The 22,535-nt window shown below is 40.5% G+C and overlaps 1 protein-coding gene across 1 annotated transcript; it reads right to left on the reverse strand.

The window, feature by feature from the left end:
* Positions 1–1,512: 1,512 nt before the first annotated feature.
* si:dkey-178e17.1 (tricarboxylate transport protein B, mitochondrial) lies at positions 1,513–22,189 on the reverse strand. Its single transcript, XM_058071764.1, has 9 exons — positions 21,624–22,189; positions 12,135–12,242; positions 10,124–10,223; positions 4,794–4,932; positions 4,624–4,708; positions 4,421–4,525; positions 3,929–4,044; positions 3,763–3,836; positions 1,513–2,828 (listed from the first exon to the last, which is right to left on the reverse strand). The coding sequence occupies exons 1-9, from the start codon at positions 21,733–21,735 to the stop codon at positions 2,714–2,716; spliced, it is 954 nt and encodes a 317-aa protein (XP_057927747.1). The 5' UTR covers positions 21,736–22,189; the 3' UTR covers positions 1,513–2,713.
* Between the last annotated feature and the right edge of the window lie 346 nt (positions 22,190–22,535).

Below are 22,535 nucleotides of genomic sequence, written 5' to 3' on the forward strand. Positions count from 1 at the left end.
ACTGTACCAACCTCCCCCCTTTCTCCCCTTCCACCACCACACCTGATAAAAGACCTTGCAGTAAACCACTGATACTGCATACACAAAGTGGACACAACATTAGGTACACACTCTAATGCGCTCCAATGCATGAATCTGCCTTTACACACGTCATAGCTCACTTTTCATTCAGCAATAGGTTAAACTTGTATTAACTGTAGCAATATAAATGGGGGGGGGGGATAAATTAAGCCTTTTCAAGCATCAAGCTGCATAAACTAAAATACTAATAGTAATGTTACTGTAATGGTCCTGCATACAGTACAGAAATATCATGGTTCATTATCACTCCCTCTCATTTACTTAAATTTACATAAATGGTCGCTGTTTGGTGGTAAACTATGGCATATTATCAGTCAAAAATATTGAAATACAAGTGCTATGTATATGTAGTATTCTGTTTACTAGGTGGCAGTAATGACAAAAAACACAGAGACATTACCTTAACACTGTATGAAGTCAGCCATGGCATGCCTGTCATGATAAAGTGGGGAAAAAAACAGGTCTCCTCCCATTCCGTGTGGAAGTGGTAAGTTTTTGTATTCTTACATTTAGAAGAAATAATTGTGAGGCTCACTGGTTAGCTCGCTAGATCATTAACTAGCGCCATCTCGAGTTGAGCAAGGTATTGTAAACAAAGAATATCATGTCTACAGGGCTCTAATAATATTAAAAACTGAATTTTGAAGGTTATTTTCTATGCTGTATGCTCAAAAATATTACATTTCTTAAAATTGAATCCTATATTGTGGAAATTCATTTATAACATTCAGGTCTGGAACCAATTAACCGCTATAAATGAAGCACAACTGTGTTTCCCAAATAAAAACACAGGCTACTTTTGCATCTGTAGCCCACACTAAGCTACTCTGAAGCCCCAAAAGTCCATTCCTGACCAGTCTTTCAGGTCCCGCAGGGAACACATCTATAGTAACACACATGAGCACAAGTCTTATTTATGTCTTAAATGGCTTACTCTTATTTTGTATACTATATTGGGCATTGCATGCGTAAATGTGACTATAGGGGTGTTATTTCATGTCCAGATGTCTCTAATAATGTAAAAAAAAAAAAGGGCTTTAACTGCTTATGAAAACAATATAAAAGCAAAGTGAGTCACCAACATGAAAAGTGAAGCAGAAATTGGACCAAACATCTGAGAGCCAAAAACAAATGATGATGATGATAATAATGATGATAGGATGAATGGAGGCTGGTGGACCACCTCATAAAGTCTCATTGTGCATGGAGACGAGCGCTCTCTCATCACTGGGTGTGTGCCAGCGTCAGATAATCGTGCCACTGTTTGATGCCGCTAAGGATGAGGCCTCTGGTAACAGCTTGTCAAAGGTTTGTCAAAGTAATCAGTCTTTTGTTATTCTATTGGACATAACTCAATTTCTTTCTTCACAAACCAAACCTAGAAGTTCACTAGGTGCAAAATAACAAATCATTATACTTTTAATTTGTCAAACGCTCATTTTTAATGAGTTACAACTCCTCTTTGTACCATTACACAGTGCACCAAAGACAAAGACGAGCCCCACAGGCTTCAAGGACGCACATTAACCTGACGTTTATACATATTTTCTCTGGCCAAATGGAAAAACATAAAATGCATACTATGTATTGCATACTTGCAGTCATGTTTCACAGTGTTGGTAAAAGAAGATTTTTTTTTAAGTATGGTCATCAGGAATGTTAAATAAGCCATGTTACTCAAATCATCAGTAAAAAGGCACAAGTGAAATATTTTAAGTAAGCTGTCAATGAAGCATGGCACTAAAAGAGCCTGTTCACATGAGAATGAGTAAACGTTTTAAATTAATACATTATTGGAATTTCAGCCATAATGTAGCATTTTTTTTCATCCTAAATTGTCATGATTTCTTAAAAAAAAAAAGATTATAAACACAAGCAATAATTTCAAAAATTAATGTAAACAAAAGACAGATAAAACAAGCCAAAGTTGAAAAGCACTTTGAGGTCTGCGTTGGCTCCCACAGTCACTTCAAATACAGCAATTGGATATATTCTATATATATTATTTTTTTAAACATATTTTAACACCATCCAGACTGAATTAAGGTGACACAACAGCAATAATTTTTTTCTTAAAAACCTATGGATACACAACATTCGCCTGTCAATAAATACTCCATAAACTACAGGTTTGACATTTGGCACAAGAATAAAATACTTTACTATAAAAGTATCATGCTGGGAAATCAAATCTGCACTGTATGAAAAAAAAAATCTTAAATCGTTCTGTTAAAGGCTTTGTTTATGGATGCGACTGTAGTTTGTATAATTAAAGGAATGAATATTCATTGCAAAAAGGAACGACTGACATAGTAAATCACAATTTGAACTTATCAGGCTATGAACTGAGTAGAGCTAAATATTCTTTATCGTGTAAAATGTAATCAATTTGAAGATTCCAGGTGATTTCAGTACATAAATCAAGTTATGTAACTAATTAAATTGCCCGTGTAAGCTGCCTAACGTTGCACATACGTCAACTGGCCGCATGAGGGCGACAGATTGCCATTTTTGTTACTACATGTTGAACATTCTCTCTCTCTCTCAGCCTCAGCACCTTGCTTTATGACAATAAAATAGAATAAGTCTACTACACTCAAGCAAAAGAAGCAGGAAGCAGCCATCCAGCAGCTCACTCCGTCTTCCAGACTCGGTTGAGGACTTTAACCACCTCCTCATAGATGATGAATACTATGGCCACATCCAGGCATACACGACCCAGGCGAGGAATGGTCCCCTTATAGAAACTAGAGATGGACATAGAGGGAAGAAGAAGTTCATAGTTAATAATGCTCACTGTTGACTTACACTGACAGAGACTGTAATGACCCAATGTCCGTGAACGTATCTCACTATTCACTTGCATGCCAAGTTTATGGGCGACTTGGTCAAGCTTGAGAGGGAGGGAAGGACATCGAGTGTGGATTTAATGTGTAGTCCGTCCGACACACAGAATGGAGGCATTGTTTAATTTTAATTTTGTTTAATTTAGTTTGACCTCTGGACCCAACCTGGGCAGAGGGCTGGTAAACAGAAGAAATGGGCCTCCAAATGAGCGTTGAATCAGCCATTTTTCCACTTCTCGTCCAAGTCCATGTGCAAATGCTCTGATTCAACTCCCCACATTTAAAATGTACTGAAAATATTTACACACATTTTTTTTTCAAATAATTTTTGAGTATGTGGATCAAAGTGATCATAAAACTTGTTTTGTTCTGGCACACTGTGTTATTTTGCCCTACATCAAATTCAAACTGCACTTTAATGTCTTTACATCAAAGGGCCTGTTTGCAACTGGCTCAAAATGACAGCGCCAACGCTTAGGAAAGACTCCTGGGCACGGCGTACATGCTCAAAGAAGAAAGAGTTCGGGATATAATACTTGCTTGTAGCAGCTCGGAATGTTAGCAGCCTCTAGGCAGCTTCAAAGATGTTGCAAACAGTTGTTTTACATTTATAATGTAAATAAATACATGTGATTTGTGACATGAATATGATTTTTGAGAACTTTACGTAAAAAAAATATGTCAATATGGGTCACCGCTTGTCATTGAAGGGTGATGGTGGGTATTGCAGCCAAACCAGTTGAGAACCACTGGTGTAAAAGACCCGTTTCTGGTGTTTTGGTTGCTTTATTTAGCTAGATAAACAAGACAAATAAATAAACAAGACATCACTCACGCTGCCAAGCCCTCATAACGCAAGATCTTCACAGCACAGTCCAGTGTGCTCTTATACTTATGCGCTTCCAGACCCTAAGGAGGACAAAAAACTATTTTTATTGCATGACCCTGTCGAGGGTAATCAATGAACACAATCAACATCAATATGACAGGCAAAGCTGTACCTGCATCCTGGTCTTGATGACGTCTAGAGGGGTGTTACCAAACACACTAGCTGCTCCAGCTACGGCTCCAAACACTCCGGTCACCAAAGGATTGATATATTTGTTGGGGTTATCGCCTAGTGAGAGAGGGACAAAACACACTATGAAGTCATAATAACTTATAAGTATGTCAACACTAACTCTCATAGGAGCTAAACAGGTATGAGGACGCAGTAAAATTTTCAAGTATAATACAACAATACATTATTGAGAAATGCAGCGAAATGGTGAGATGACACTAATCTGAAAGCCTGAAGCATCCCCAACAAAAACATGGAATAAGCAATTAGAACGCTGTAAAATATGAGGTCTCCAAATAACATAGGATCATCATTTGTCCCCTGGGTGGTGCCATCAATTTAACGACATATTTTTCAAATCTTGTAAGCTAACATTAATAATTGGTTCCTACAGTGACAGCATAAACACAATCTGGAAGACTTGTGTGCTCACCTTTGTACCAGTTCTTCAGCGAGGTCATCACAAAGAAGCGAATGGCCTGGTTTGACCCTTGTTTGAGCACAGTGGCCGTGAGACCTTGGTATGTACCTCTCAAACCTGTTCTGGCAGAAAAGAAGAGGTAAATGTAGCACTATTTAAAAGCTGCAGTACCGTGCTTGCCCAGTAGAGGTCAGCCTCAATGTTCCTGAATATACCTTGAGCTCTAACTATCTCTCTGACTCCGTGATAGAATCCTCTGTATTTGGGGTTTGCTGAAGTCTGGTCATGGATGAATTTAACCTTAGGAGATGATTTTAAAAAAATGTTAAATATGAAATAGTCCAAATGCTAGTTCAGGTGTTAATAAGGTTGACTTGTCACACACCTTAACAGTTTCCATGGGACAAACTACCAGCACGGCCTCCATCACCCCAGCTCCAAGACCGCACAGGAGACCCCGGGTGCTGTCCAGTCGGCCTGACTCATCCTTGGCATGGTTACTGAGGAACTCAAACACTCCAAACCTGAGCAGAAACATTTTTTATATATAAGTGTATGTATTTCTGAAATAGCTGGATCCCCAGTCATTTATGATGAAGCATTCATGGTTATGCATGTTTTTGAATTTTGATTTCATTTTCTACCGCTCATCCTCATGAGGGTTTTGGAGCCTACAAAGGATGCTAAAGTCATCACACAGGAACTTAACACTCAAATCCATCCATCCATTTTTTATGCCACTTATCCTCACGAGGGTCACGGGCATGCTGGAGCCTATCCCAGCTGTCTTCGGGCGAGAGGCGGGGTACACCCTGGACTGGTCGCCAGCCAATCACAGGGCACATATAGACAAACAACCATTCACACTCACATTCATACCTATGGACAATTTGGAGTCACCAATTAACCTAGCATGTTGGGAAGAATGTGGGAGGAAACCGGAGTACCTGGAGAAAACCCACACATGCATGCGGCCGAGGATGGAATCAAACTCGAGTCTCCTAGCTGTGTGGCCTGCTCGGCCTCATTTGCCAGAATTAAAGAATTTATAAATACACAATAATTGCAGTGTGACGAGATTTTTTTTTATTTTTTTTTTACTTTATTTATTACCGGGACATCCAAAAAGTAGTGCTTTAGGATATAGAAAACACTTCATGGCATGAATGATAAAACTTCTGTTACACAGAATAAAACAAAAGCAGCAAGGAACAATGCAAATGCTTTCAAAAGAGAAAGTGCTGGAAGCTCTGCACGGACGTCATAAAAGACGCTACAAATGAATAACTGGTGAGGAATAAGCGAAGGCTTCCACGGAAGGATAGACAAGTCAGTGCAATCAAACATTGTTTTGCCAGCGTGTCCTTCAGAAAGTTATTTATAGATGTGATGCTGCCCAGTAAATCTATCAAAAAGATACGAGGGAGGACAGACGAATGCTTTCTACCAGTCTACTAAACATGTTTACGTGCCACACGAATAACTTGAAATCTTTCGTTTTTAACTCCATCTGCTTCTATATTGCAAGATTTTCCTCTGCTCATTAACTCGCCACATCTGTTCCGCTGTCACACACGACCACGTTTGGATCCCAAAAGGTACATCTTTCCGCACACTCAAAATTACACTGCATCTCTGGAAACGACACTACTCATTAGTTTGGACAGCCAAGTTGCTCTAAAGCTGCCAGTTTGACTTCCCGATGTCCACCACCGATGGAAATGGACCAAACTTCCTGGTTTAGAACATGACCCCATGTCCTGGCTGACAGTCTGAACAGCAGAGCACTGAGCAATCTTCATTAAAGGTCGGCTGCTGGATGAAAGGATGTGAAGGAAATATAGTCACAATGTTAAAAGGTTACATATTCTATTATATAGTTTCAGGGGGTGCCATAATACTGTATTGTTAGTGTGTTGACCAAAATCTGTCTTTGATGCTGGAATTCAGATAGGAAGTGGCATTGGGGGTTCAGAGTTGAGTTTCATCTTGCTGTGGGTTACGGCCGCAACAATCGCCTCTGTTTTTAGGGGGATTTTTCTGACTGTTAATAATAACTCACTTCAAACATCGCAATAAAAGCTATGCTAGTGGGCTTCATTGTTCACAGGTTAGCCTATTCGCTTCACGGAAGAAAAACAACATTTTCAAACATATAGTTTCCACTGAAGCTGTCAGATGATGGATTTTAAGACGTGTAGCAAAGCTAAGGCTGGGTGATATGGACCAAAACTCATATCCCAGACATATTTAGTATGTTGATATTTTTCCACAAACTGAGTTTCAACAAAAGTCTAAGCCAAATATCACGCAAAGTTTTATTAAAATTTAAAGAATCTTCTAGAAAAATAGCCATTGAAATAAATGATCTTTTTAAAAATAAATATAGATAAGGTCAAGTGGTTAGCGCGCAGACCTCACAGCTAGGAGACCCTCGGCCATCTCTGTGTGGAATTTGCATGTTCTCCCCGTGCATGCGTGGGTTTTCTCCGGGTACTCCGGTTTCCTCCCACATTCCAAAAACATGCTAGGTTAATTGGCCACTCCAATTTGTCCATAGGTATGAATGGTTGTTTGTCTATATGTGCCCTGTGATTGGCTGGCGACCAGTCCAGGGTGTAGTACACCCTGGACTGGTCGTACACTGTACCCCACCTCTCGCCCAAAGAAGGCTGGGATAAGCTCCAGCAAACCCATGATGCGACCCTCGTGAGGAAAAGCGGTAGAAAATGAATGAATTAATTAAGTTAAATACAATATTCAATCTTCGGTGCAATTAGCCACACTCACTCTGTAGCTGGGTTAGCGCCGTTAGCGCTTCCATTTCACATTCCCCATTATGACAGGCAGTAAATATGGTTGATAGCGTCTTTATTCAGCAACCTTTATATCGCCTCCATATCTCCACTGGGATATCTGATCTTTCGCCGTAGCGAAGGGGTGCTCAAAGCTAACAGCTGCTACTACCAAGCATAAACAATAGAAAAAGCGGCAAGCTCCAAACATTACAAGATGAACACCCATAGCTGCACACTTACTTAAGGAGTCGGTATGGCACAAAAACAACAAGAAAGTAATAAATAAAGCACTATTAGACACTAAAAACGCCACAGAAGATATACGGAGCTGCTGTAATTAGCTTGCAATTGGCCGGTGCCATCTTCAAACATGAGACCTCTGCATCCAATCCAGCCTATATCAGTATGAACGATAAGCTTTTTTTATATATATATATCATGCTTGAAATAATTATTAGCATTTTAAAAAATATCAATATATCATCCAGCCCTGAGCAAGGCCTTTTCTATTCAAATGAAGTAATGGGCGGCCACATATTACATTGGGCTGCTTGATTTAGCCAGGCAGGGGTCACACACACACAGTTGTACCTAATTTAAGTAAAGGAGGCCGGGGAGAGCAATAGCGACGTGAATGAAATGTTGAGGGGAAGAAGGGGTCAGCAGCCCTTTGCCTGTCTTTATGATGACCCAGTAGGACACTGTGCAGCACATGATGGCGTGCAAGCAATCAGCTAATGGGATGGGGGAGAAAGAAAGGGGGTGGTGAGAGGCGAGGAGGCGAGCAGAGTAAAGTGATGGGGACATGGATGGAAGGCAAAAAGTCATTATAAAAAGACGACTTAATGGAAAATCACCAATATTTTATTCCTTTGGAAGAGAACTCAGATAAAACAGTAGAAAACATTTTTCTATGTATTCTTATGGATGTAGTCATTTTGCAGTATAAGTTTACTATTAATCATAATTCTATGTGTTAACAATACTGATGTAAAAGGTTCCTTTAAGTTAAATTAACATTACTTGGGAATTAAAGCAGTGTATTTTTCTTGAGGCACTTAAACCATACACATTTGTCAAGTGCCTGGTAGGTTCTGGGTGAAGCCGGGCCGCATCAGGATTTAAAAAAAAAAAAAAAACCCAAATGCATTTATTAAAAAAAATCAATTAAAAAAAACTATCTTCAATGCTTTTGCTTCTGCTATATCCTACACTTTTTCAGTACTTTGGTTACGGTTTTCCACACCAAAATATCTGATAAAACATTCCACCTTTCTCAAATATCTTAATTTTTATTTTTCTATACACAAAATAAGATAAAAAAATAAACAAATTAAGAATAAAGACAATAAATCAATCAGTAATAAATAAGTAAAATAATAACAGCCAATAAGAAAAACGTAAGAAACCACATACAGTTGGTAGAGAAATTATTTTTTTCAGATTCAAATGTACAGTATTAACAGTTATTTAACCTTTAACATGAACATTAATGAAACGTAATAATTTTACCCAATTAGCAAGTTAGCATCGTACTCAGTTCCATCTGGGAGCAGCGTCGTAACTTTAACAACATGTTTCATGAGATGCTTTATCTTGACGTGTATTTTCCGTTTTATTCCAAATAATTTCCTGCATTTATTTGTACCCAGCGTCATAAGCCTTTAGCTTCATTGCTAATCCAAAGCAAAACAGGGCGGGGTAACAGGGTAGGGTAACAGTATGGGTGGGGCAAAATCATGTTAATTGTGTCCGGTGTGCACACAGCTTTAAGCTGTCATTTCAACATTAAACTTTGGTATCAAGGTGGGGGCCTCAAACTAGCGTCTCACGGGCCGCATTTGGCCCGCGGGCTGCAAGTTTGAGACCCCTAATATACAGGAAATCCCTCCTACAGTTAACACCCCAGTTTTTCGATGAAAATGATTACATCCAAATGTTAGTGACTGAGTCTCTGTAAAGAATGGATAGTGGTTCTTTTAGAGTTGGTACACTATAGTCAGATTCCAGCCTTGAAATCCTTTAATGATTTTTATTATGTGTGTAGGCGGTTTATTGGTTCATAGAACACAGGCACAGACGATGAACGTGTCTCCTTCCTTTTTTTAATAAGTACAGAACGCAGTTTAATACCTTTTAAACATTATATGTATATAGCAACAATAAAACAAAATATCGCCACCGCGGTGTAAAACTCATCTTGGTTTCTACGTACATAGACAAGCACACTCATACACACACACTGACAAATCCTCCAAGACCGTGGCCCACTGAGAGACCCTGCCTGGATTTGAGTGGCATCTTTGCTCCGCCTGACTGGACCTGTCTTTCCATCACACAGGCAAGCATATACACACATATGTTGTTGAGCCACCACACACACACACACACACACACACACATACAGATATGCCTACAGACTAGAGAAAATGACACGAAATTAAACCAGAATGAGAATAAAACCCTGTCTTGTGTGCATGTGTGTGCTTACATTTGACAGGTTGTAAATGTCACTGCTGTGAGAGAACAACAACATCATCACTCTCAACAGTGGCATGGCATTTCTGCTTTGCATTGTGGGTAATGGACTAGAATAATTGGAGTGCGTGAGTTAGTGGTTCCAGGTAGACGTCAGCAAGGCAGAGTCTCTGTGTTCTTTATGTGTTAAAAAGCCTGAAATATTTAACTTTCTACTCACTATTCTCACTCACACACTAATAAAGACCCAACATACGCAAACAGGTGCTATTGTGTGGCCTTTGTGTTAATAAATATCACTTTTACGATAAGAGGAAGTGAATGTAATAAACTGCACCATCCATTTACCCAGTGGTTAGCTAACATCCGCCAGCTGTTACTCCTCATATAGATCTAGCTAATGAAATCCTGTTTTCAGTGACCGCCTCCTTTTACATACCTCACTGCTGATTTAGGAATGGATCCATAGAGCAACGAGCTGAGGCCTCGGTAGAGTCCTTTGACGCCATGACCCTGTACAGTCTGCCTCACGCAATCACCTGCAACACACAAGTCACCGTTTTAGTGCAACCGAACAGTGTCATGTGAAATAGGACGACATTTCTGCAGTGGAGGAGACTCGTTACTTCATAATTACTTTATCGATGAGTGCGTTAGTAAAGAGAAGTAGCCTATTTACACTAGTGGCGATTAAATTGTTTATCCGTCTCGACATGAAAAACTCTCATACGAGAGAGCAGAAAAAGCAGCAGCTGTCAGGAGCGCTCATTAGCATGCTCCCCGAGACTCAGCCAACATCAACAGATCCTGGGTGTGTGTATGTTTTTCAGGTGACAAAAACATTCACAGTCTGCCCAGTATACCTAATACACCAGAGGATGATGGGTAATTAGATAATGAGTTCCTACAAGGCAGGGCGAGTAGTGATGACAACATTTTATATTAGTGTTTCAAGTTTGAATTTAGGACTTCACGGTGGACATGTGGTTAGCACGCAGGCCTCACAGCTAGGAGACCCGAGTTCGATTCCACCCTCGGCCAGTTTGCATGTTCTCCCCGTGCATGTGTGGGTTTTCTCCGGGTACTCCGGTTTCCTCCCACATTCCAAAACCATGCTAGGTTAATTGGCGACTCCAAATTGTCCATAGGTATGAATGAGAGTGTGAATGGTTGTTTGTCTATATGTGTGTTGGCTAGCGACCAGTCCAGGGTGTACCCAGCCTCCCGCCCGAAGACAGCTGGGATAGGCTCCAGCACCCCCGCAACCTTCGTGAGGATAAGTGGTAGAAAATTAATGAATGAATGAAAAGTTTTAATTTAAACAGCAATAACAATAAATGCCAAAAGACTTCTAAATTCAAGTTAAAAAATAAAAACAGTTATTTGTTCATTATGTGAATCACAACTTACACATTTTGATGAGTATTGTGGTTATTTTTGTGCGAGGATTAAATTGTAAAAAATCGGACTTATTTTGACCACAACTAGAAGGCTTAAAGAGACACTCAAACAACAACAAAGAGACAGACAGCCACCCCACAGAGCCTTGGTTCTGCTTGAGTTTTTCCTTGCCTCTGTCACCAAGTGCTTGCTCATGTGGGGTTCAGTTGGTGAGGAGCATGGTCCGAGACCGAGCCCCATGTATTACCGTAAGTACCTAGAGATCGCAGTTAATTGGTTCCAGACCCGACCGTTATTAGTGAATTTCCATGAAATAAAAACTGAATATATTTGTTGTCACTACATAGCACATCTGCTTATGAGTTTTTTTTTACTTACTATATTAGAGTCCTGTAGACATGAAACAATACCCCTATAGTCACCTTGACACTCCTATTATTGGATACGGGATCACTGCAGGCCATGGATGTAAGCATAAGATGCTAGCAAGCCAACTAGTTAGCCTCTAGTTTATTATAAACATAAGTGGCGAAAAAGGAGTGGGAAAGAAGGACAAAGTAAGAAGACCAAATATGACCACTTCCACACAGAATGGGAGGAGGTGCCATGGCAGGCCTACAGCTACCAGAGTACGCCCATTCAGCCAGTGACTTCACTGTGACGTCACTCTGAAACACAGCATTCAGAGCCACCCCAAACTTCTTTCAGGTCTAACTTTCAAATTCAAAACCTCATTATTTGAAACTTTGGCATCGTTTAACATAAGAATACAACATTCTATCAACATTAATAGGTCCGAAAAGTGGAAAAAAGCATAATAATAGGTCCCCTTTAAGGTTTTCCAACACACTTGTAAATAAATGTTGGACTCTTCTTGCACTACCTGATGTCAAATTAGGTAGTTTCCTATTATTTTTAATTCAAGTTGCATCGTAAAAGACTGAGGTATCCCATGCTCAAGCACTGTTTTAATCACACAAAATGTGAACATGTTTAGTATAAAAACCTACAAATAACATTAACAAGTCAATCCCATATAATACACCCACCTATTCCTCTGTATTTAGGAGGGTTGGCCTTCTCGTCCAGCTGTAGTTGGGTCTTCACATACTCGGTGGGGAAGGTGATGCAAATCTCAATTCCGCCTGCAATGCCACCTGCAAATACAAGAAACAAAGGAAACTATTTTAATGAAATGTATCAATACTATCGGAAACATCGGTCATTCAGCCTGTAGCCTATCTTAGCTACAGTCTGCATGCTTCAGTGGCCCGTCCCTGAATGACAACAAGGTGCCATTACGTCATGGATCATTACAGCCACTCTGAAAATTACTTTCCCTCCATAAACATTGAAAGCTGCGCTGGCGAGTGAGGGACAGGAACAAGCTGGGAGAAGGTGAATCAAACTCAAAACCAAACCACAGCGGCCATGTTGTCAGAGGAGTCGAAAAAAATTACAGGTCGAATCAGGAATTCTCATGTTCACTGTCTGGAAAAATAGCAAAGCTGAAGCTTGTGAAAATACGAAAATGAAGCAAAGGAGTTTAAACTGAAGCCAGACACTTTGGCATAGATTCAGGGAGGCTGCCCGAAATTGTACTGCCTAATGCACAATACCGATGAGTCACAGGGGCAGTAAGGAGGATACAGAGAAGGCTGACATTAATTAAATCATGTAGCCTGCTGGGAGGGGCTCCATTACACAGGCCAAGACCCTCCATTAACTCAATGACACACACACACAAAAGCACACTGTAACACTCACACATTATCTGGCTACAAACACACAAGCAGACACAACATCCAACGGGGGAAACAAGAAAATAAAAATGCTTAAATGCCATAAATGCCAACACAGAAGTGGATTCCAAGTGGGAAATGTTTGCTGGAATTAACGCCCCTTCAAATCCTGGAGTATAATAATCTGAAAAGAAATACGATAGGAAAATGAGCACTACCTTCTTTTTATCCACAGCCAAACATACCTGATCACATTTACTCAGCATGCTGTTACTTCTATCTGGCCATCTGTCAGGGGGTGGGGGCAAATGTAATTGATGGGAAATCAATAAAGCTTTTACTTCAATCTAATAAAGAGCTGTAAAAAAATGCCTTTAAAAAAAAAACATGGTTCCGGTCTTTTCTTTTTTTGCAGTTTCGCCTTTTTTCTATACAGGAGAAGGAGCCTACCCTATCTGATCTATGGCACACTGGACTGATAGCCAGTCAAGCACAGAGCAATTGTGAAGAGACCATTGACTGGGCCATCCATCCATCCATACATCAAATTTCTATGCTGCTGATCCTGACTCGGGTCGCGGGTATGCTGGAGCCTATCCCAGCTGACACCCTGGACTGGGCATCAAGTGAATTTCTGACAAGTAGAATTCAGTACAAAATTAATAAATTGAATATTTTCATAGTTGTGCCATAGAAAACCTGTTTACAATCTCCTAAATAAAAATGTTAACATTATTGGAGCCCTCTAGACATGACATAACACCCCTATAGTGCCCTTTACATTTGTATTACCAAAAATAGTGGATATAATCAATGAAAATAAGACATACAGTCATAGAAAAATTTCAGTTTCTTGTTCATTTTAACGCCTGACACAACTAAAGGTACCTTTATTTGGACAAATGTAATGATGACAACAAAAATATCTCATATGAGTTTCATTTTCTACAATGCTACAGCTATGCTATATGCTATAGCTAATGCTATAATGCTATAGCTATTGATGTAAGAACTTGATTTTGGTTATTATCAAGAAAACCATGCAAGTTGCTAGATATCAGCACTTAAATTAAACTCTAATGAGCTATTTTGTTATCATCTGTCCAAACCTTTAATTCAATAAATTCAATAAATTGAAGAAACAACGGTGGTCTCATCATTTTTTCCCATGACTGTATTAGACATAGTAAATAAGACAACATAATCTCAATTGTTGGCAGTTCCCAGTGTAACAGCCACTTTTCTTAACAGACATCAACACAAAAACTCAAGTGAAACCACAATGTACAAAACCCTCAGCAACTGCCATCCAAAGCTGCTGTTTGCAGCGGTGTAGAGGAGCTGCAAGCATTATATCCTGCCCTCCTCCCGGTCTAACTACAGCTCATTAATAAACACACATGCAACAAAAGAATAATATTATGTTAGAAAGTCATTGTTGGAAAAGCATCCATCACTCACTGGTTCAACAGGAATATATCATGTGTTTCTAAGAGCTCTTTTGTCATGATTGACAGCCTGAACGGTAGTCGTTACCAATGTTATGTTGGTAACATATACTAGCTGTTGGTGGTGTTCTTATATTTTTTCCTTGAAAAAAATAAAGTGTAATTTTGATCTGGTGACATACAGCAGCTTTAAGTAATGCAACCACTTCTGCTACCGTGCGTCACACAGCAGGTCAGCCCATCAAGGGTTAACTGAAGTCACATGAGCTTCACAACACGCCATACCAGTCGTGATGATCTGTGCTAATCGGGTCGCTGCGCCTCGAGGAACAGGAAACAATCAACCTCATTCATGAGTCTACAGTACAAGAGAACCGACTAGCAGCCAATCAGAACCACATGATGATAAATCTTCAGACTCTAAAACAGCCTATGAGGATCACAAGGACAATACATCTTTGCTTTGTCTGGTCCATTTTTGCAGCCATTCCCACCGTCTCACACACTTAACCACATATTAGAGATGACTCCAGTGGAATGGCCAAACGTGGGTTACATGTTGTGCCAAATGGCCATTAATCTTTATCGTGCCGCACCAATCCCATCCTCCATCCTCATTCCCCTAGCGACTCGTCTCACACGGTCATAAAATCAATGCATCAACATAGATCCTTGACACTTGCTATTACACAGGAAAGAAATGGAAATGGCATTGGATTGATATTCGGAGCAAAGAGGCAGTGGCTTGTCAGACTCACTGGAAATTTGCTGGGGAGGCTCTTAAGATGGAAAATGGAAAAACACGCTTGCCATCTCCGTAGACACAACATCCAAGCCATCTTGATCAATGTCAAAATAACAAAGTTTTTAGCCTTGTTGAACCAAAACCCCATTTTTACTGAGCAAATATGGTTCGGTCAGGTTTTGTATTGTATTTCTAAAAAGGTAGAGAATCTCAAATTATAAGAACTGTCCCAATTGTTTTCTATCCCAACTTTCCAAAGTTAAAAAAAGTATTTGTTTTGTTGAACCAAAACTCAATTTCCAACAGGTATTATTTGGTTCCATTTGGTACGCATTTTATTGTGTTTCCATCCATCCATTCATGAATCAATCCGGGCCAATTGAGAGACACAGTCTCTCCAAGGTGTCTAGGGTCTTCTGAGGCCTCCTACCAGTCGGACTTGGCCTGAACACCTGTTTCAAATGCTCTATGAGCTTAGCTTTTTAAAGTCCAATGAAAAACTTCCAATTCTTGTCCAAAAACTCAGCTTCCACCAAGCAGCATATCTCTCCTCAGGTAGGTCCCCTTTAAAGGAGACCTATTACGTAGATCTTCCAGAATCTGCACCTATTCCAGCTGTATATCTTGGATTTCGCGCTTTCCATAAAAACAGTCTGTTTTAATTTAAAGTATTCCACCCACAGAACGTTTACATGCACACCCACTACGCTGTGGTTGGTCACACTCCCAAGTGCTCAGGAGGACTTCCGGATAGCTACCGAATTGATAGGAATAGGAGTTGATAATAAATGGTGGTTTATCTTTTTAAAATGTCCGCATTTAACATACAGCACATATGTGTTGGATCCCGAATCCGATCCGGAAGTAGAGACGGGTCAGTCCAAAGTTTCTCAAGAAAAGTGGTTACTTCAAGACGTCTATAAATGGTAAGCAGCTTTAGCATTTTAGCATTTTCTACAACATCGGTAATGTGGTCAAAACTAGAGCAAAGACTGAAGTTGATATTAACAACAGGCTTTTTCACCTATACAGTATCACACATGTTGTATACAATTAACTGGAATATTTTGTGCATGTTTACTACATGGATGCTCCAGAGAGGCCAGGTGAGCACACAAACAAACAGCTGATGGGGAGGAACAGTTCCTTAGCATCCCTTTTACCTGTGTCTATGGTTCTAATGAGCATTCGACACGGCTGGTCTAATAACGTCCTGTTGGAAAATCCATGTGACATTCTATCGAATCTAAGTATGGCAGCTCTATTAGCCAGCAGGCAATACAATTAAAATACAAACAATGAATAATGCACAGCCATCATCATCATGTATGCTTGTGTGTTTGTGCCAGCCAATTAATAAGTCGCACAATTAATTAATTATTTATCCAAATGATGTTCATTTTAAACTCTCGGGGGGGTGATAAAAGAAAATGTGATTATGTCCATATTTCCTGCTGAAGAATAAAGCCAGAGGAGTCATGTATGCTTCAAACAGGAAGCTTCCTATAAATAGACCTGTACAATACAGTATTTACGGTCATGAAGATGATGAAAAGAATTATTCATTTCGGTGTGGCCTTTACGGCTGCCTCTGTCCTGCTAGCCAACACTCCCTGATGGCTCACTGATTCTTCTTAATGAGGAGTCCCACACAGATGATTCATTTTACATGACAACTGTTTCAACAAACGACAGGTTGCAGCATACATGTTGCATTTCACATGACGGGTACTATTCATTTTAGCTGGTTTGGTCGACGAGAAGTGACGCGTTATGATACTAAAAGCTTTATTTATCACTTCGGCGAGCATCCAACACTGTGGACACAGCTGTTATGGAGTGTCATGACAAGGAAGTGATTTTATGCATGCATATATCATTCACGATTTAGCTGCTATGAATTAAACATTTAATCAGGGATAATTTTAACCCTTAGGCCACTCATTGAAGTCATGTTAACCCCAGAAAATATATATATTGTGAAAAATGTGTGATTTCAATAGGATTCCATATTATTAATTTTTGGAGTTATGGCATAGAAAACCTGTTTACAATCTTCTAGCTTTATGATTAAATACCATCCATATAGTCACCTTTACATTTGTATTCCCCAATCTAGTAGATATAATCCGAGACATAAATATGATAACATAGACTCACACAGACTACTTCCTGTGGTGGCTATTGTCTCATCAATGTATTGTAATGGAGGCTTCAAATGGCTTAACAGCCAATAAAGTGGACATAATAAAAGTAAAGCCATTTAACTCCTGTTTATGTGTGTCACAGTAAATGCGTTCCCTAGTGGACCTTAGTGGTAGAGGCCAGGAAGTGACATCATAGGTTCAAAGCTGAGTTTGAGCTTGTCATGTGTTATGGCCCCAACAGTAGCCCTTGCTATTGTTATGATTATTATGTTGTCATTATTGTGCCTATTGTGATATAATTCGCTTCCGGCCCTTGTCTCACCGAACACCGACACCCCCCAAAAAAAATCCCGATAGTGTGAGGGCATGCTACATCATGAACCATGATCTAGCGAGGATTAATTTTTACATTGCGCCTTTTTGCTGTACTTGTGCCATTTTTGCAGGGTATTATTTGGTTTGGTTTCTACAAATTGCTGTTGACAAATGAACTAAATAAATGAAATAAATAAAAACTAGCAAGCTAGGCTCCCATTTTACTATTGTGACGAGCTGTTAGGCGGTTGAGCTTGAGGTGAATGCACCGAGTGACGAAAGGAACTGAGGAAATAAGCGCACACTTTGACAAGCCCTCTGAGCCCGAGAGGAGACAACCACTCAGAAAGACTCTCTGTTTTGCCTGAGGGTGGAGAAAGCAAAAGAATGGCAAAAAAAAACGGCATTTCAAAAATACTGTTATGGTTGACATATAAATCTATTTAAAAAAAAACAAGCAAGATGAAAAAGGTTCTAAATGGAACAACAAATGCAAAGTCCATTTCTCTCCCTCAGGCCTCGCATGGATAAAACCCGCCCTCGTTCCGTTTCCCAACTTCAGCCATCAGCAGTGTGAGAGGAGCTGGACTAGCCAATGGGATTGGAGAGAGCTTTGGAAACTGTCTATGTACTGTATGTGGGCTGCAGTGCATTAAGATTTGACCTTCTACTTCTTTGCTTTGTCTACTTAGAGCCCTCTAGCATGCACCCATGCACAGGGTCCTTCCTTTCATACAGAGAACGCTAAGCATCATACAGCGAGAGGTGATGCACTCATTCTTCTTAACCTAAATTGTGTTGTTTTTTTTCTCCACTCAATATCTTTGGCAGGGAGGCCGGAGGACTTGCGACAGCCACAGTGCAATGCTGCTGTCATTGCAAAACTGGACGGACAGGCTGGAAAAGAGCTTCAACGAGGGTAGGGAAGAGGGTGCGACATGGGGCCTCCAGCCAGTCATTCAGGCTGCTGAGGACTGACGGGGTGAGGGGGAAGGGACGGGAGGGGACGGATTCCCAACATAGTGACAGAGAGAATAGCATCAAACAATAGGAGTGAATTCCATAGAAAAAAATATGTGGACTCTTGTTGGTTTCCACCTCACCAGACATTAGGTACACTTGCACAATGCTTTTGTTTTTGGAGGCATTTTATGCAAAATATACTTTTAAATGATGTTAATGAGCCGAAGCCTCAGGTTTGAATCTCCACTTGTAAGCATCATCGGTATTCGTCAGGAAGGGCATCTGGAATTTAAAGGACTCGAGCCAAAATCAGTATGCGGATCAAAAAGATCCGCTGTGGCAACTCTGTAATCAGGAAAAAGCCGAAAGAAAAAACATGTCCCTACAGTCTGTTTAGCCCAAAACGTGAGGAAACTATCATCCCCATCACACGGTTGCTCCACGTTTGACTGAAAAAAGGTGCTTAAAAACTGTCACATTTGGAGCTATGTGTTTCTATGCCAATATGAAGGACATGAACATGATACTAGATACGAGCTAGATAAGCCTGTCCTGCATATGCCCAACACTTCAGGGCAAACAGTGTGGTTGAAAAAAAAAACTACTTCACTACACATCTTAAAATATAGCCCGAATAGCCTGAAACTCTGCCAACTATCAGCCAGTCAGCTCCAGAAATGTAAGTTTGATAATTTCGTTTTTCGTTTAACAGCTCTAGCTTTTAGCTCGATGGCTAGCGCTGATTGCATGGGTAACCACTGTTACACAAGTGCAGAGTTACCATGTATGCTCTGCGTAAGAAGTGGATAGAGTGCATAATAGCACTTCTTGGAGCCAGGCAGCAGGAGATTCGCATTAAAGCTACAGAAACACAAAATGCCATGCCAAGTAGGGCTTTCTAAGACAACTTTTAAGTGTCTAAATTCCCCTATCAAGGCTAGATTTTGGACAACTCACTTATTTATAATTGTTTAACACTAAGCGTATTATTGTGGTTGCAATTTGCACCATACTGCATTCATTCATTCATTTTTTACTGCTTATCCTCACGAGGGTCGAAGGCCTGCTGGAGCCTATCCCAGCGGTCTTCGGGCGGGAGGCGTTGTCCACCCTGGACTGGTCGCCAGCCAATCACAGGGCACATATAGACAAACAACCATTCACACTCACATTCATACCTATGGACAATTTGGAGTCACCAATTAACCTAGCATGTTTTTGGAATGTGGGAGGAAACCCACCCATGCACGGGGAGAACATGCAAACTCCGCACAGAAATGCCCAAGGGTGGAATCGAACTTGGGTCTCCTAGCTGTGAGGCCTGCGTGCTAAAGCCCCATACTGAGTTGTTAAACAAAATATTAAATACACAAGTTACTGTATGATAGAAAGATGTGTTGTCTTGCCCACAATTCCCATTATATTTTCAATGATCGGTAAACAGTGTAACTGCTGTATGCACACACACTCTGCGAAAATCAAGTGACAGCCTGTTCCGACTGCATTAGAAACCCCGCTGAAGGCGCCACTCCAATCATCTGGAAGTGCTGATCAACAACATAACAGCAGGAGGTCACAGGAATGACAACACGATGGAGAAAGAACAGTGCATCCAGGAAAACAGATAATAAAATAAACAAGGCTTTACTGTTTATGTTAAAACAATCATTAGTTTTAGCAGTCAGTCTCTTGCTCTCACACACACAGTAAATCCCAACAAGTTCCTTTTAGAGTGTTTCTAAATTTCTCAGCAGAGAGGTATTGCTCCAATGCATCACGATAACAGCATTAAATAGCACAGTGCACCACAATTGATATTTTATATAAATTACATCACCTCAGCAGGTAATTGAGGTTCAGACAAGATGTCTGCAAGCCTGAAAAGCCTGCTTGTCCAGCTTCAGCACAGAGTCAAAAGGTCACGGTCATGACTAATAAACACAATATCTTTACAGGACACATTACATTTTTTGTTCTTTGCATAAATACAAAACACACAACCATGATACAATGGCACATGTGATGACCTTACAAGGGAAAAACAATCCTATAGGTCGGGAAGCTGCACACCCAAATGCACACCTACAGGAAGGGCTGCTGCATTGACAAATCTTTCCACTGCGGGACAAACATGTTTTTGCGCCTGCATGATTTGAAATACTATTGGCAAACTGATCATTATCTGTACTGTACAGACTGAACTCGAAACCGAAACCAGCGAAATGCAACCAAACGGAGAGCAGTGAAGCATACAAGCATATTCATGTGACAAATTCATACATATAGGTCTTATATCCAAACGTCCTCCCTGCCTCTTACGCTCCCTCCCTTCAGGCAGACCCGCCCCAGTATTTGAGTAGCACTTCAATGTAAATTCATCTTGATATGAATACTTAGTATCACAAACAAAACCCAACCTTTCACAAAAGTAAATACTCCCCTCACAGTCCAGCAACCATTTTTATTGCAGTACATTTTACTCAAGGATACAGCTTGTATAGCAGTATAGATTTATTATCCACTGAAAAAGACTGAACACACACCCACCATTGTCTAAACATCTGGCAACATAATTGTATCTTGCCTACAGTCAACCATGGTGGTGGTAGTGTCATGGTCTGGGGCTGCATGAGTGCTGAGGCTCATTGAGGCAAATCCAACGTGCAGTGACACTGGTAATGACACCGAACCTCCTTGTGATGATGATGATGATAGAGTGGCCAAGTATGTCTCCAGACCCCAGAACTGAACCCAACTGAGCTCCTCAAAGAACTCAACGTGACACTCCACCAGTGATGTCATCATGGAAGAGTGGAAGAGGATGCTAGTAACAACCTGTGCAGCTTTGGTGAATAACACTGACAGTGCAAGATAACAATGACCTCACACTATATATTGGCTGTTTATGTTCACTGGTCTACTCATTTGTGTGAGCCATTTAGACTATAAAAGTGGGAAGGAATCTATACAGGCTGTAATATCTACGTTTCACTTCTATAGCATTGTCCTTTGGAGAAGATATACTGTAATAAAAACGGTTGCTGAAATGTGACACACTTTTGTGATTTAATTGACTACTAAGAATACTTGACTAATATTGGTTTCACCCTAACAAACACGCAAAGTAAGTAAAAGAAAAGTTATCAAACTGTCATACATTTTGTGTCACTTCACGTACCTGCAAGAATGGCTTTTCCCGGATGGGTTAACTTCGGCTTCCCTGCGGGCGCCGCCGCCGCCAGACATCTCGGTGTGGGGAATGGGCTTCGAAATGTTTCTTTTCTTTCCATTTGTGCCACAAAAAAGGCAATCAAAGAGGAGAAAATGTATTTCCTTTTAACCGTTCTAACACGTACGCGCACGGCTGTCTTACACACCCTCCCCGACTCTCAGGTGGACCTACACGGACTTGCGTTGCGTCTCTGTGTGGACAGTATACACGCGTGGACTGCCGTGCAAATAACTTGTGGTCCTTCTAGTCTACAGCCCATAACTGCCATGTGTCACCATGGCGACGAGCGAATCTCGGCTTTTAAAGAGATGTGGTGGAAGCAACCCTGAAGTACGGAAGTAAGGGAAAGGGTCTTGAAGGATGGTAGTTGTCACCTAAGAAGAAGGGAAGGGCGCTTTTATGTAGGAGACGGAGGAGGGCGGGGCCCAAGACTTCCGAGTCTCTTCTGTTTGGATTGCTGTTTGGACAAAAACAACCATTCCGCTGTTAAAGTTTGTTTTCATCCCATTAGAGTTGCTTAAAAGAGTTAATAACTGTTTCTCCACGGCGCGACCCCGCCCTTCACAATAAAACCTCACTTCGCACGAGCACTGAAACCACCACTCAGAAGCCCCACTTTTGAAACGTGAAACCACCACCAAAAATGCAAAACAACTTTCTGGTTCTACTAAATTATTCAGGCTCAACTAATTTAAAAAATGCCATAAAAGAGCGATGTTGATTACTGCCACCACGGAGGTTATGGCTTTATTTTTGTATATTTATATGACTACAATTTCCGGTGTTCAACTTCCTGTTTACGTTTCAGAAAATATCGACATAGAATATTTTCATTCGCTTTACGACAATTAAGATAAT

This window comes from Doryrhamphus excisus, chromosome 4 (assembly GCF_030265055.1).
Source record: "Doryrhamphus excisus isolate RoL2022-K1 chromosome 4, RoL_Dexc_1.0, whole genome shotgun sequence".
Taxonomy (NCBI): domain Eukaryota; kingdom Metazoa; phylum Chordata; class Actinopteri; order Syngnathiformes; family Syngnathidae; genus Doryrhamphus; species Doryrhamphus excisus.